The 16,653-nt window shown below is 41.2% G+C and overlaps 2 protein-coding genes across 4 annotated transcripts in view; one reads left to right on the top strand and one right to left on the bottom strand.

Annotated features, from left to right (window-relative positions):
* LOC117214692 (angiotensin-converting enzyme) overlaps positions 1–111 on the bottom strand; it is a 54,956-nt gene extending 54,845 nt beyond the window's left edge. The window contains exon 1 of the mRNA XM_033460945.1: positions 39–111. The gene's annotated coding sequence lies outside the window, so the exon portion shown is untranslated. The remainder of the gene's footprint in view (positions 1–38) is intronic.
* Positions 112–425: 314 nt separating this feature from the next.
* LOC117214705 (translation initiation factor IF-2-like) lies at positions 426–4,517 on the top strand. Of its 3 annotated transcripts, none has more exons than XM_033460970.1 (4): positions 426–659; positions 1,282–1,383; positions 2,742–2,804; positions 2,895–4,517. In XM_033460970.1, exon 4 carries the CDS (start codon positions 3,158–3,160, stop codon positions 4,508–4,510), a length of 1,353 nt encoding a protein of 450 aa, XP_033316861.1. In that variant the 5' UTR covers positions 426–659; positions 1,282–1,383; positions 2,742–2,804; positions 2,895–3,157; the 3' UTR covers positions 4,511–4,517. The 3 variants fall into 3 exon arrangements, with proteins under 3 accessions (XP_033316861.1, XP_033316869.1, XP_033316850.1); XM_033460978.1 differs by lacking the exon at positions 426–659 and adding an exon at positions 860–959 and having other exon boundaries at positions 2,895–4,494; XM_033460959.1 differs by lacking the exon at positions 426–659 and adding an exon at positions 867–984.
* The last annotated feature ends 12,136 nt before the right edge of the window (positions 4,518–16,653 follow it).

The following is a 16,653-nucleotide window of genomic DNA, read 5'->3' as shown; positions in this document are numbered from 1 at the left end:
ATAAAAAAGCGTGTTGTTAATGTTCATAAAAGACTTACACAGGCATCGTGATTGTCCCGACCGTAGGTGTCCACAGCAAAATCACACACGCACTGCGATTGTCCCTGCCGCGAATGTCCACAAAAATCGGTTTTCTTGTAAAGACAGCCTGTGTCGTTGCAGGCCAATGTGCTAGATTCACGGCTGGATTACCAGTGGATCACTGAAATGTATCATCGGTGGTGCCATCGACCGTGATTTGTGTAAATTTCGAATGGCGAAACAGGAATCGAGTGACGGTCAATTCTCGGGCTTTCCACTGAACCTTACGGTTATTTCGTGCATGGAGATACGTCGCGTAGGTTTGTTAGTTCTTTCGAGGGATCGCGATCTCGTTCGTTCCGGGCGTGCCCCCATTTTTCTTTCATTGTCTGATTGTTCGGGTTTCTTGCTTTCCCATTAAGCTTGCACGTGAAGCTTCTTGCGGTCACGTTAGGGTTTATAACTTTTCGATATCTTCAAAAGTTTAGTGTCGCGAAAATAGAATGCTAAACAGTTTAGTACAGCCACTCATATGTCCCTTTTGCAAGACACGAAATTGTATATACAGCGTTAGCAGCTTCATTTTCTTTCTCGCGGTCCGAGTTAGACAGACGTGTCTTTGATACTGAACGCTGCCAGTAAGTATACGAATTATTGTACGATGTTTGTAAAGATCGATGTAATCATTGTGTAGATATATGTAAATATTGCGTAATGTGTGCTTAGTTTGAAATTTGGAAAGGTTTGTGTAGCGCTACGTAGAAGGCGAATGTTTTTGTAGATGTATACATTTATTTTGTTTACAATCGTTCAACTGCGTACCTGCCACCGGTTCGTGGGTCCCCCCTTCCCCCACCACTTTGGTAGTTGTTCTGCGAAACTAAGGCGTCATTTAGTCGTCTCTTCTCGTATCGATAACGTGGATCGTATTGCGTCAGGTTTGCAACGCATTTTAACCTATTGGTGGGGTCGCTTCCTCATTACTATTCATTATTATACCTTTTACTATCGTATACATCTCGTTATTATTATCGTTTAATTAATACACATTTATTTAACAATTCATTGAACATTAAGATAATGAAATTAAGTGATTTTCTGAAATCTTTTGTTTTAATTTTTCTTCGGTCGTCTATTTATTAAATGTTACTGTTACCGTAGCTTTTATCGTAAGCTTTCGTAATAAAATTTGAGTTTGATTGTGTTTTCATTTAATTATTTTATACATTTGTTTTAACTTGTAGTTATTTTTTTGTGCAGGTTACTGATCGATGGCAGGGATAATATAGAAGTAACTGGAATATTAATATATGGACGCAACGACGATTAATGATCAATCCGATGAATTTTCATGGAAATTTGGTAATGTTTAATTTATTTTGACTACATAAGATAGTTGTGTATGAACAATTCTATTCTTGTTATTCGAGCATGGGTAACATTTGATATACAATTTATATTTACTTTAAAATATATTTGATACATATTTCATAATAGATAATTTCGTAATTATTTGGAATACTAAGACGAAAGTAAATAAGATTAAATAAATCATTGTTCTTGATCGAATATACCAAATCATTCTCGTTTCAAACGAATTTCTAACAAATTATTTTACTTTTTTAATGTGATTTGAGATATAGAATTCTTGATAATTTAACGATAGCTTCGTATAGACGCTTTTGAAACATAGAAATCTTAATAAAAATAGTTTTAACTTATTTCGATAGGCATGGTAACATTCACATATCGAATTCAAATTATTTTGCTATATTATGTGAATTTGATACAGTTAACGTCATATACTTGCAAATTCGTAGCTTATATCTTTTTAACAGAGGTGGCGCGCTAGTAGGCTCAAAAGCTTCAAAGCAAGGTTTCGCGCGCGTTTCTGTAGTATTCTTTAAGTATATCTAGTTGTGAATTTTTGGATTCTTGCAAATATTTTGAAATATTTATAACACGCGATTATAGTGTATTAGTGGAGTGTATATTTCATATTCTAGTAGCGAACATTCACAGTATAATTCTTGCAAACGATTGCACTGCATTCACGGTATTCGTAAACATTTGTTCGATATCGAGAAATATCTCATAATTTTTAACTATTTTTCATACTTGTTTTAATCTTTTAATAATAATTTCTTTAATGTAAAGAAGATAGCAGTATTTTCTAAATAAACGTTCGATAGAGAAAAGAAGAAAAATATCGAAACGATATTTCGCTTCTTTTACACCCCCCCCCCCCAGTCCGCCATTACACAACTCTATTTTCAGAGAATATTTGGGACTGCGCGCAATGGGGTTTGTAGAGTCAGTGTTTGCTACGCAAAAGTATTTTTCAATATTTTCAAACGATAGTTTTTATTAAATTCAATCGCATAATCATACGCGAAAGTAATAAAGTTTTTGTTCGCCGGTTGTAATTTAAGCGGTCGCGGTAATGTAGTCTTTTATTTTTCTTTTTATATATATATATATTTTTGAACATTCGTTTCGATATTAGAGTCTCAAGAGGATAAAGCCTCCCCGGGAGCTCAAAAACGTAAATACTTTTACGTATTGTATTTCAATTTGTTCAATTTTCTATATTTTGTTTGAATTATTGCTAATTAGAAAATAAAAACGATTGGTAATTTAAAAAGCTATAAATGCTCTAAAAGTTCCAAGTTCGTTATTACTCATTAACGATGTTAACTGTATTTTATGTTTTGTTACAGATACACCTTCAACTTGTTCGTCTTCTTTGGGACCGATTGAACGGTGGCTCAAAAGCCAAGAATGTAAGTATCTTCACATATCGTATTTCGATTGTCTATTCTGTATATTTTGCTTTGAATACTATCGATTAAGAAGAAAATTTGGAAGGTTAGGGTCTTCTCAGGTTGTTCTTTCATTAGTCCGAGATAATGCATGTCGCGACGACGTCATCAAATCTCAAGGGGACCTACATTAGATCCCTGAAGAACGCGGCGAGTTACATCACCGCCGCCTGGAACACGGAATCCTCGAGGAGGACGAGGCCAGCGCGAGGCACCGACGACGTAGACACGAGGCTGTCCGTGCTGGAAGAGGAGAACGCAGCCCTCCGCCAGGAACTGAGGAGACTGGCTGCTCGCGTCCACGAGTGCCCGCGATGCGCCGACGCGACGCCCGAATACGACCGTCCTTCACGAGAGGGCGGAAACGACAGGACACGCCTAGATGCCCTGGAAAGAGTAGTCCGAGAACTAGGACCCTCCATTCTCAGGACCATAGAGGAACGATTCGAAGACACACGTTGGCAACACACCCCCGAAACACGACCGAGCAAGGACCGCTCCGTCGATCCCCGCGCTGCCCAACCGACGTCGCCCCCAAGGGAACAGGAGGATGGGGGTTGGGAACTGGCGGAAACGAAGAAGAAAAGGAGGAAAAGGAGGAAGACGAACGGGACGAAGACAACCGTCGCCGCCGAAGGAGAGGCGGCAAGAAGAGGATCGACCACGCCACCACCGACGCGGGCACGGCAGCAGCAGCCCCAGCCCGGCAGGACGACAGGCGCACCGAAACAGAGCGCCCCCGCAACGCAGAAAGGATCACTGAAGACACCCAAGCTGGCCACGCCGCCTCGCGCACCGTGAACATCCGCGGTGACCCTGACGCTGAACGAGGGAGCGAGGATGTCGTACGCCGACGTTCTGGAAGCGGCCAGAACGAGGATCCCGCTTTCGGAGCTCGGAATGGAACGCCTGGAAATGAAAAAGGCGATGACGGGGGCCATCATAATCAAAGTCCCTGGAGACAAGGACAGAGGAAAGGCGACGCTACTGGCGACGCGTCTAGCCGAGGCGCTGGACCCGACGGCGGTGAGAATCGCCACACCGACCAGGATGGCGGAGCTACGCGTGACCGGGATAGACATTTCGGTCAAGAGGGAGGAGCTGCAGAAAGCACTGGCCTCGGCGGCAGGATGCGACAGCGCGGAGGTACAGGTGGGCGAGATCGGCGCCACCAGAGGCGGCCTCGGGACGGCATGGATCAAGTGTCCGGCAGCAGGGGCCCGCAAGCTGGCCCAGGCAGAGAAGATAGCCCTGGGCTGGTCAACCGCCAGGATAAGGGCCATCCCGAAGCGGCCGTTGCAGTGCTTCAGGTGCCTGGAACTGGGGCACGTACGCGCCACCTGCGTATCCAGCGAAGACCGAGGGCACCTGTGCTACAGGTGCGGCGGGAACGGACACCGCGCCAGAGACTGTCCCGCCTCCACTCCCAAGTGCCCCCTGTGCGAGTCGCTCGGGGCGCCCGCGAACCACAGGATGGGCGGAGAGGCATGCACTCCCCCGAAAGTCAAGAGGAAGCGACCAATCCGCCAACCAGCAGCAGCAGCAGCAGCAGCAGCCGCGAAAGGGACACCAGGAAGCGCCGCCGAACCAACAGCGGCGGACGGCCGGGGGGAGGCCATGGAGGTGACCGCATAATTCAAGCGCCTACTGCAATGCAACCTCGGTAGGTCGAGAAGAGCGCAAGATCTGCTCCTTCAGACTATCCAGGAGAACGAGGTCACCCTGGCGGCGGTGGCCGAACCGCATCGCATTCTCGACTCGCCCAACTGGATCGGGGACCTGGACGGATCCGCAGGGATAACGTGGACGTCAGCCTCGGGCGTCCTGCTGGACCGTGGCAGCGGCTTCGTCGCGGTCGAGTGGCAGGCAGCAGCGGTGGTGGCGGTATACGTCTCCCCAAACATCGACCTGGCCGCGTACGGGGACTTCCTGGATCGAGTCGGCGAGTGCATCGGAAGATGCCTTCCCCGCCAAGTACTAGTTCTCGGGGACTTCAACGCCCACTCGACGCAATGGGGAAATCCCAGGACCAACTCTCGAGGAAGAATGCTCACCGATTGGGCAGCGGGTCTGGGGCTCCTGCTGGCAAACAGGGGCTCGGTGAGCACCTGCGTGGCGTGGAGAGGATCCTCGGTAGTGGACATCACGTGGGCCACCCCGGAGCTGCTCAGGCGAATCCGCGACTGGAGAGTGGCCGAGGGGGTGGAAACGCTATCCGATCACCTCTACATACTGATGGAGGTGGTCCTGGGGGCCGAAGACGACGCCGGAAGACGACGACGACCGGGAGAAAACCGCTGCCGCCCGTCACCGCGATGGCGTTTCAAGGAAAGGGACAAGGAGATGCTACGGGCGGCCACGATCGTATCCGCCTGGAGCTGGGACGCCCGACGCCGGGATCGCCGAGATGCGAGAGAACTGCGTTCGGGCCCGCAGAAGATTCCTAAGGGCCCGCCGTCGCAGGCTGACGCGCGACGAGGAAGAGATCTCCAGTTGCTACGAGGAGTACAGAGAGGCGAGACGCACTCTTCAGCGGGAGATCAAAACCGCGAAAGCTCGGTGTTGGACGGAGCTGATCGAGGAGGTCGAATCCGACCCGTGGGGACGGTCCTACAAAATAGTCACGAAGAAACTACGAACATGGACCTCGAACATGGATCCGGCGTTGCTGGACAACGTCATCGGGACGTTGTTCCCGCCGGAGGACACGGACACGAGCCAACCAGCGCCATCCTCCCCCTCCGACGACGACGACGACCACAACAGGATGGAGCGAAGAACTGAAGAACTCTTCGAAGCAACCAGGAGGATGGCATCCCGCGACGTGGCACCCGGTCCGGACGGAATACCAGGCCGAGCGTGGGTGGAGACGATCGTCACCATGGCTCCCCGCCTGCGACACCTGTTCACCAGATGCCTAGAGGAGGGCGTCTACCCCCGGTCATGGCGGACGGCTAGACTGGTCCTCCGATTTCGTTGCTATGAAAGCTGCAATTGTCACTCAAGGATAATGACGATACAGGCAATATATGATACAATAAATAATGTTGAATTTAATTTTCTCTTTCATAACAATATTAAGTCACATTCGTTTATTTGACTTCAGATGGAGTTTAAAATATGAGTTAAAATTCATTTTTTTCGTGCAAGAATGTGTAAAGTTTTATGTGCAAGAAGAAACTTCACGTTAGGCAGATTTTTGACTCGAAGCAATAATTTTGAACGCTACTTCTGTATTTTTGAAAAAGTGCTTTGAGGAAGAGATCGCCTGAGATTATTTCTATCTTAGTAATACATTTAGATTTAATCATTTTAACAATTATTCCATTTTATCGAGTCTTGGTCTTTTTTTAATTAATGCTACTTTTTTTGTAATATTAAAATTTCAGTGATTTATTAAATTAACAAAGTAGGATTATTATAATCTGAAACTAAGTAATAAAATATAAAAGCAGAGAGTATTAGTCCGTTAAATATAAATTGGACAAACTAATCATATTTTTAGATCAGAATTTTCAGATTTAACTCTTTTTGTGCCCATTGTCAGGATCTTATTCACGTGCCTAGGTGCTACTTGAATGGGAGGAAGACATTGGGCACGATGACCATAATTAATGTAAATATTTCTCAGCGACTGACGATATGTTACTGTATCGTGCACGACGTATATTCCACATTGTGTGTGTACGTGTGTGTGGTTAGGCTGTGGAATTGCGTCGTTTTTTTCATTCGCTACAACTCAGAATATTAAAAATGTTGAGACATATATTAATTCAATGTATGTATCAATAAAATCACAATTTGTGATAATATCACGTATACGACTAAGTATAACCACTGTGTTAATATTTCTGTCAATTACAATCATAATTCCAAATCTACTTACATTTATTTTAACGATATAATTTCCTTAGACGTGTCTTATCACGTTTTGCGCAATGGTCACTAGCCTTCGTCAGTCGATTTCAGGCAAATGGTACGTAAATTAGAGTGTGCATGTTGTATGTCAAGCTCTGGTGTCGGAGGTGTCCCGGGACGTTCTCTCTAGTGTAGGCTCTTGCGCCTGGATGTTATGTGTGAGAACCGTGGAGCGAATGTGTTGATGTGCTTATTTTACCATTTTTTAAATATAGGGCTGGGTAGGATAGGTAGTATACTGTCTGGTGTGTTCGCTAATTATAAGTAGGTAGGGCCGGACGGGTTGGCACAGTCTCTGGTCGGGTAGGCGCGTTTTCGTGTGACCAACCTGTTTTTGGAAATCTAATTTGAAAATTCGACGATGAAACTGGTACGAATAGAGCATGATCTCGTCTCTGATTTTGTCTATTGATTTTTCGCGGACGCGGACGCGAGTAAGCTCAAAGCGGACGTTTATATTGCTCGAGCACGCACATGCTCAACAACAACGACAAGTGATCGTTGGTCAGTCTATGTGCACTTAAATCAGCTTCCTCGGTTTATATTTTTAGGTTACCATTATAAGTCTTATTTTTGTTTGTGATTATAAAGATGAGCTTAGATTTAAGTTTCAACGGGCATTGCACCCAAAGAATGAAGAGGCTATAAGCCGAAGAGGCCCGGCAAACTGTCAGCAAGAGATGAGAGCAACTACCAATGACTCCCCATCCTCTGGATCATCCACAGCATGGAAGTCATTCTTGTTACTACTTTGTCACTATGCTCGCTTTTAGTATTTGTAGTAGTAGTAATAGTATTTTTTTTCTTTGGCCGATGTATATACCGTCTCATCATCCCATTGGACAAATCGCGATATTTTTTATTAGTGTCGCGAGAGAATGATTACGGTTTGAATTAGAGTTACGATAAAATGATAATCGTGCTTGCTTTAGAGTTGCGAATTATGATATCGCGATTGTCTTTTGCAATTTTTATTATGAATTCTTAGATCTTCTTAAAGAATTATACGTATGAGAATTTATCCAGCTTTATGTTGTTTAAAATTAGATTATAAAAATGTTAGATCTTAATTAATTATATAGTATTATAAGTTGGAATATCATAATATTTGAAGTAGCTTTTTTATATAATAAATAGTAATTTCCATTGAATTCAGTTTAAGAGTTAGCGTTGCGACAATGAATGATAGCGTTTTATTAAGTAATAGAGTTGTGCTTGCAAAACGCCCAAAATCCTTCTGGTTTTGCTTAACGATTTTTTGAATTTCGCGGTCGTGGTCGCGGTCGCGAATGGGCTCGGAACGAACGTTTATTACTCGAGCACGCACGTGCGAATGGGCAACGGTCACTGCTGTTTGAGTAACGAATGGACTGACTGTCCATGTGCACTTTAAATTAATTAATTAATTAATAGTAAGTACTTTTGGTACTTAGTAAAGTATGAATAAGAATGGACTATTCTAGAACTAAATAACTTCATCCAAACTTCTATATTTTCGACTTCTTTTTTCGCGTAGAATCACATCCTTTCCGCTTGTACCACCAGTTACCAACCACCCTGTATATGATACAATTATGAATCGAGTAAGAAATAATAAGAGCTGATTGATTGCAATCGCGATTATAGTTTTGTTGATTAGTTAGTGTTAATTTATTAGGTTGCTTACCGTAGAAAATGACAGAGGGCGTAAGAAACACTGATTTTTTCCATGTCGGTACTCCAGAATCTATGTCACAAAACAAGCGAAGGATCGATGAGATACAGAATTTCTGTATCTCTGTATCTATATATCTACATATTTAGTCAATGCCTGTAGTTAATCGATGGCCTAAGTCTGTAGCCTAAGTTTACGATTAGTCCTAACCTTTGTTAGCGTTGAAATCTTATTCTCTGCCGAATCAGTAACGTTGGAAATGAATTATAGTTCTTCTTTACCTTCAAAACATAAAGAAATATTCAAGTTAAAAGAGGCATCTGCTTTACCAGCGCTTACTAACTAAATACCAGCATTCGTGTTGCTACTTTCAAAGCATCTACATTGCCATTTTGAAAGTACTCGCAATTCAACTTCGCGCCGTTTATGTAAATTTCTATTACAATTGCATCCATACCGCAAATCGATTAAACGAAGCCGTGAAGTCGTTGGTTCTGACAGGGTATTCATTAGACGAAGGCGAAATTGCAGATAATCGCTCGTAGGCTTTTATTGCAACGATCTGCGTGTGCATTTCGCAATGGTTCAATCAAAGTTAGAACACATACCTAATGGAATTTGCGGTTACGCAAATTTTTGACGACTGCGTTAGTCTCTCAATTTTCTCGAGCAGATTATTTCATCGACCGGAACGACTCGACGTGTAAAAGTTTCTGCAATACGAAGCGTCAGCGTGTAACGCTTTGGCCGTTTTTGTTATTGCAATATTCTATTTTCGTTTTCAGTTGTGGGCTATTACTAGTTCTTTAATAACGTTCTTGCGAAAGTTTTATTTCATATTCATTACGAAAACAATTAAAAAATGTCAAAATACAGTAAATCGTAAAATATTGTAATCAAAGAAAACGAAATAATATAAAGGCAACATATTCGTAATTGATGAAAATTTCCTACACTATGCATGCAAGTTTGTAATATATTATATGTGGGAATTAAAAGGCTCGTACGATAAATCAAATAAACTCAACGAGATAGCTCCCTTTCCAAAGTGGACTTTGATTTAATGCTTATAGTAAATTAAGCCGCGCCATTTTTCACCGTCCTTTACGGCTTGTTCCGCAATTTGTATGCCATAAACCTTCCTCGTCTGATGAAAATTTGCGAACTATTTTTCATTGATATGTTCTATAGACCTCGGGAAGATCATGTTTGTTCAACAGAACACCCATGGATTCTTCGTTTGATTTACGGATAAAGATCGAGAATCTGGTTGCTTAGAAAGTCAATGGGTTACTGTGGATGCACGTGTTTCGTACGGTATGAAAACACGGTCGTATAACAGCTGAGAATCAGGTTAACTCAATTTATATTGTAGCTAACTCGACCTACCCGTGGGCTCTTAGTCGATGTTATTATTTAAAAGTAATATTCTTCAGTAGTAAACTGTGAGTGTTAAAGTATTTAAAGAAATCTAAGAAATGCGCTTAATGTATAGCAATGTACAAAATATTTAAAGTAAAGTATTTACGTAGTTATAATATTCAGAGTCTTTCAGAGGGTGGAACAGATCTTTATTTACTTTTTGTTCCTTTAGTTGTATTCGGAAGATCTGAATATGTGCCATTTACATTCTGTTTATCTTAGGTGCTTAAAAATTTCTATTTTCTATTCAATATCTAGTATCGTTGCTCCTCGATACGAAGCAGTTTTTTCTCGATGTCGTTCCGAGCGACTAACGAGTAGGAAATTAGTTTGTTACACTGGAACGACGTCCTTGCGCCAGGACCAGCTCCCTCGTGTTCCAACTGTCCGAGTAATAAAATTCCATCATGTATAATATCTAAGCTTGCAGAATAATTTAAATATAACCGGTAAATCCAGTATCGAATTGCATTGATCCTTCGTTTTTTCACCTTTGGTGAATTATTATTTTTTTGATAATTTCATGCAAGGCTTTTTCTTTTCGAAAGAAGGCAGCAGTCGGTATTCCTACAAGGCTTCTTATTGCAATAAAATTATTGTAGCGAACGAAAAGTCGAGCTTCAGTCCAGGATAATCTAAATATAACTATAGGTATACTAAATCTAATATCCAATCTTCTCGATCTCTCACTTTTCCATCTTCCATTCTTCTTCAAATGTATGTTATTTTCTGTTAATCTGCGCGAAGTCTGCTAGTCTTGAAAGGAGGAAGCAATGAATATTCCAATGAGATCTGTTGTCGCAGTAAAATCATTATAGTAGATGAAAAAAGTCAGCGTTGAAGGTTAAGGAGACCGAAAGCTTCCCTGGAAGAGGCACGAAGGAAAAGGAAAAATGGACTAACGAGCCCGTCGCGCGAAGGCAACGCGGCGACCTCATAAAAGGTGCATTCGTATTGCTAATTGCGTCTTCGGTGGGTTGCACCGCCTTCCGAGTAACAGACCGGCAATTTACTCGCTGCGTCACGCGCATCGAATGTCCATGAGCTGAATTCGTCTGCAACGGATGCCCACGAAACGGTCACTTCCGGTTACTATACGAGAAGTCGGTGAATTTCGCGAACTTAATGTCGCGTCTTGATCCGTTAAGATAAGAGAGACCTGTGCCAAACTGTCTGTACACCTACATACTTAAGATTCCAAGGATCTATAACAATTTAGTTTCTGCAATAAATTGCGTAACCAACGTAAACTAACGAAAATAGAATGCACCAGTTCAAAGATGACGCTAAGATTATTTTTTTATGGTCCGAGCACTATACGCTTCAGCATTTTATTACATTCAGTAGGTAAAATTGGAAATTTGTTCATAATTTGGTTATGGTTATAGATGTAAATGGATATTATCTCTGTAAATATGTTCCTTTATGTAATTTATCTGCTGATTAACAAGAACATTATGGTACGTCTACGTACACTATGGTACATTATGGAAAGAAGGACGTTTCAAGCTAAATTCGATAATTCGGTGAAGCGTAATGTGTCTTGTAATTAATCTTTATTGACAGGCACTTCAAGAGGGTAATAATAGTCATTCAATTTTTTGAACTAGTTATGAAAGTAAGTATAACCTGATCGTACATTCGAAATTCTACGAAATACTTTATTTTTTCTGCATTTCCTGACGCAAATACGAAGGTGTTGCCGTTTCTGATTCATCGTACTATTCGTAACTGGTACAGAAGGTTTATTCATGTACAAGTACTGGACGTGACGCGTCACGGTTCCGGAACACGAGCGAACGTTTCTATAAATTACAACGAGACGAATTTGACGGATCAAGGACCAGCAGAGCCAGTACAGTTCATGGCCGGTAGAGGTTCAGTTGTATTTTCGATCTTAAATCCATTCCACATCACTTTCTTTCGATTCGAACATTCGTACAGTGAATGGACCTCCGCAAGTTGGTTTAATTCGAAATCAAAGTTGAAAACTTGATTCGATTTTTGCATCGGTGAAAGACGAACGAGTGTTTAAGGAGAACTTACGAGAATATTATTCCGAGCGATCTCCAATTCTCGGCTAATTAGATCGTTTGAAATCCGAAGTTTGCATTTAAAGTCGAGACATATAGAGTACCTTGCTGTCGTATGAAATTAGAGTACAAGGTGTCCCTGCTCGCCTTCTGCATGGCCTGGAAATTTCAAGTCACTCTTCCGCGTGACTATCAGACGCAAATGATGTTTGCTTCGTGGAGGTCTTGATCCAATTAATTGTAATTACACGATTAATCGATCCTCGTTTCTGTACCTTCGATCGATGATGATTTAATGCTGTGGAAAAAACATTTGGTCAATGATAGCGTGTTTTAAGTGAATCAGTCCATCGACGATGTCACCGCGAGGACGACTGCACCGTTAAAACTCCACTGCTATGAATATTATTCTGTACTGCGGATAATTGCTTCAATTTGACACGACAACTTAAGGCTGTACGTAAATAGAAAGGTTAGATACACGAGATCGGCTAAATTACTTGAGTTAGCCGAGCTAATTAATCTTTCGTTGCTGTTTTTTTTATTAATTAATGTTTCTTTCTATGCTAAAACAACAGCGAGATTAAGAAATAAAAATTCAAGGACTGCAGATAAGCAGTAGCATAAGTTAATAAAATAAAAGAGAAGTTTCCTTTCCTCACACTAATCGTGAAATCTGGTAAATTAAAGACTTGCGACAACAAAATCAGAAAAGAGAAAGGAAACGTGGTTTCTCGAAACATTAAAAATATTCAACTGCGTATCCATCAGCATAATTAAGTACAATGTAAATGATGTCGCGTGGCGCTGACGAGTCGATTAGATTGAGCATCAGCAGGGCATTAATTAAGGCCACGGGATCATTGTCGTAACATCGCGCTGTCGGCGGTTGGTTTTCCTCGTTCGTCCAATGACTAAACGTTCGTTAGACTTTCATAAGGATCCTTAGCGACAGTCTATACAATTAGTTTTCCAATTTTACGACGATACGTTTCACATTAATTGCACAGTCCATCGCCGGCCTTTGTTCTTTTATTTTTTCCTCCTTTTTTCCTTCCTCCTTGCTCGATTTCTCTCTCCTTCTATTTCTGTCTCTTCCGCTCGATTAAATAAGCCAGTTTAATAACTGGGAAACGAAACGAGATCGAATATCGAAATGCAACGAAGGACAGCGGGCTATTTAGGGTCCATCAAGGTCCGCTGCCTCTGAATCGAGCGCTTACAACGCTTCGTTAACGATATTGACCATCGAAAATAACACAATCATGCTGATTACACGCTATACTATTCAATGACTCGTGTAATATACTTTTGATTATACCTTTACCAATATGTGGCACGTGTTTCATAGAAAAAGTCGGGAACTTGAAGCGCTCGTGTGCAATTTCTCCCACAATCGACGTTCAATTCTGGCTTGATATTACATGGTGTAACACGTAATCGATATAACTCGATCAATTTGGGTCGTGTAGCCGGTAATTGCACTCAAGAAGGCATACTCTTTCGGTGCAGTAGTTTCAACATTGGCAAAAAGATAGAGATAAGATTGATTAAATATAATGAAAAGGTTCGGTAGGCTATTTATTTTGGATTATTATCAATTGCTCATAAATTCTCGTTTTATGGTCGTTGAAGTACGTTGTGCAATTTATTGAAATTTTGAGAGTAATCGAATTTGATAATAACGGAAAAGTTTGGCTACTTAACTGTTGTAAGTGAAAACAAGTTTGCGAGCTGAAATGGTACAGGTAATGGGAGTGTGCGTGGTGAAAAGAGTGAACGGTATGCGTGCAATTACCGGGAAACAGGTTCGAGAGACTAAATTACTCACGTGATCCTACTGATCCCTCGGTTGATCTAAATTCCTGTTGAATGTAATAACAAACCGTTTCCTTCGATGTTACAAGATTCCATCGTAGCCTCGTAGAAATACACGTCGTATTCGCGCTGCAAAATAAATCACACAAAAAAGAGAATCTTTACCCTTTTTATCGTTTTCTGGAAGATTAATCGCCCTGAATGGCAAACTTTCCCCCAATACGTTTTGTTGCAAAACTGCTCTGCTGTAGAACAAAAAATGTCTACCTCGATCGAGAATTTTTGAAGATCAATGACCGTGAAAAACGTTGAAACAAATGTGAGAAAATACACTGAACGACACGTTTCATGGTGTGGTATTTTTTGACCTCGAGAGGTGAACCAATTTTAGGAGATCCTGGCTGGTTAATCTCAAGGACTAACCTTCCTCCAGTGCCCATGGTATTGGAAAGCACTGACCGTTTCCTTGCTTTGTGTCTCGGCTCAAAGCCCACTAATTATCGGGTTAAGGTTAACGGTTCCATTTTTGACGAAGGTTAAGAAACCATCCACGCGACCAGTTGCACGTAGCACGATTATTAACCCTTCCTGGTGAAACTTTAGTCAAAATTGTGTTAAGCCTTGATAAACCAAGAAATTACTGTTATATGGTTTCTGCAAGATCAAGTTAATAATTTCGAGGTAAAATAGAAAAGACATAACTCCTCTGTTGGATAATATCTAATAGAAAAATATCGATACAAATTCAAGCGTTATTTTGAGATACCAAGTCCGAGATAATCCTGCGCTGTCAAGGATAATTATAGTTAATACCCAGCAGTTGCCAGGATAATGATACAACCCTACCTTGATCACATGATTACGGTCCACTATCTTTCTTCGACATGTTCCTTAGTAAATCAGTACAGTTGAAAAACCTTGCCCCACTTTACATATGTTCCTTATTTTACGAAGAAACATTTCTTCTCGTGGTAAAACTCGAATACTTTCAAAAGTAACCTCATCGTACCAAAAGGGAAATGATTCCCTTGAATCGACGCGACGATTGAATTTTCACATAGAGACACGCACGCAGATGCTCGGCCTTGCTTCGAAGCGCGTTGTTACGCGCGGGAAAGAAGCGAAATAGCTTCTTGCGGAATCCTCGAGCATCTTTGATAATCGCCCGCGGATGACACCGATTTATTCCCCGCCCGAGATTCATCGCCGGAAATTATGCGAACTTCTGGGAACTTTGCGGACTCCTTTCGACCAGATTGTCGAGGCTAATTATCTTCTTTGCGTTATTCGTTTGTTTGATAAAAACTGAGGTCATCGAGGATGTTGGGGAATGATCTTGTATAAGAAAATGCCAGACGATTTATCTAAATACATTTTCGGTCATGAGTAATCGGAGGTTTGCTTAATTTTGGCAGAATGAAATTAAATCACAAAATGAGAGACAAAAGATCTACAATGGGCTTATTCTTTAGTTTCGTTTCAATTTATTATTTTATTCTAATCTTTATATTGGATATCCTGAAACATTTTAAGTAATATTTGTTTTATAAATCTATCAAATCAATCTACTGTGAGAATAAATAATGTGTTTTAACGAGCAGTAGGATGTAAATATACAAAGTGGTATCGGCAAATAACGATACTTCCAAGAAACATGAAATTCAAATAATCCATATAGTTTTTGTTTCTATCGTTTACCTCACTCGTATAGAATGTATAAAACAATTGCTAAGAAAAAGAAACGGCAAACGCATGCATACGAGGAAACTTCCTCTTTACGTAATTAAATATGATGTCTTTGACTGCTGACACCATTTTATAGTACTTCAAAGAATTAGAAAAAAACTAATAATTATATGTCTTGGTCGGGTTCTAAGTATATTATCATAAGTGGAACTACAGAATGTCAAGACATAAGGGTTAAAAGCATATTTGTTTCAGATTATTGAATTTTTTAACTGTGAGTTAGATAAAGAAGATTCTTCTAAAGTGACTCGAAAAAAGAAACATAAGTTTTTAAATAAACAATTTAAATGTAACTTTATATCGATAATAATAAGTAATTGTTAATTTATTATTAATTTGCAAAGGAAGGTGTTAAAAAATGGCCATTTTTTAACCTCCTTGCTGATGAAACATTCTTGTATTAAAATCATATATATGTATAATTCGGGTACACGCGTTATTCATTTTTTAATCACTTATTTAACAAAAGATTGTCTGAAACGTTCTGTATAATATAATGGGACGATTTTTCGAAATGAGTCGAAAAAAGATTTCTCTTAGAATACTCTGCCAGATCCCAGACGCGATCGGGGGAAGAAAAAAAAGGACACGTTCCCCATTGAAGAGGCCTCTATTCTTCACTTTTATCACGCGGATTGTCGCGTCAGCACGAATCTCGGAGGTTTTTTTTCAACGGCTGTGACGAACCACATTGAAGAAGAGCGACATCGTGATAAATCGGTCCGTCTAGACCGAGAAAACGCCATCGTGAATGCAAGCATAATTTTTGCCGCGATTCCATGCTACTTTCGGCTGGAACAACGTCGATTGCGATTAAAATCTCGTTGCAGACAAGACCATGCGGCTCTTGCAACGACGCGTGACGTCATTAAGCGGGTGCACGGATCCGGATTCCGATCACGACGCTGTAATCGTATAGAATCGTCATCGGGATATGTCGCGGATGACGCTTTAATTGAGATCGCGTGGGTAATCGACGGTAATTTTGCAACGGCAGTCGTCTGCCCTCGAGGCTCGAAGACGTTACAGGCAGCTTTTTTTGTGCTGGATGCTTGATGGCACGTGGAATTCATTAGGCGGATGAATGCGCGACAATGGAGATTTATTTGATAATTGGAAGGTATCAGAGGAATTGCAAAGGATGTAGTATCGATCTAGCAGAAGAATGAATAACTGCGTTGTTCTTTTTAGAATGATTCACAAGTTTTAACACCTTTAG

The sequence above is a fragment of the Bombus bifarius genome, unplaced genomic scaffold, assembly GCF_011952205.1.
Source record: "Bombus bifarius isolate JDL3187 unplaced genomic scaffold, Bbif_JDL3187 scf7180000007971, whole genome shotgun sequence".
NCBI classification, from domain to species: Eukaryota; Metazoa; Arthropoda; class Insecta; order Hymenoptera; family Apidae; genus Bombus; species Bombus bifarius.
The sequence above is the reverse complement of the archived record's forward strand: the minus strand, read 5'-3'. Positions and strand labels throughout refer to the sequence as shown.

Coding starts and splice junctions, on each gene's coding strand:
- LOC117214705 (XM_033460970.1), top strand. CDS start 3,158: ATGCGCCGACGCGACGCCCGAATACGACCGTCCTTCACGAGAGGGCGG.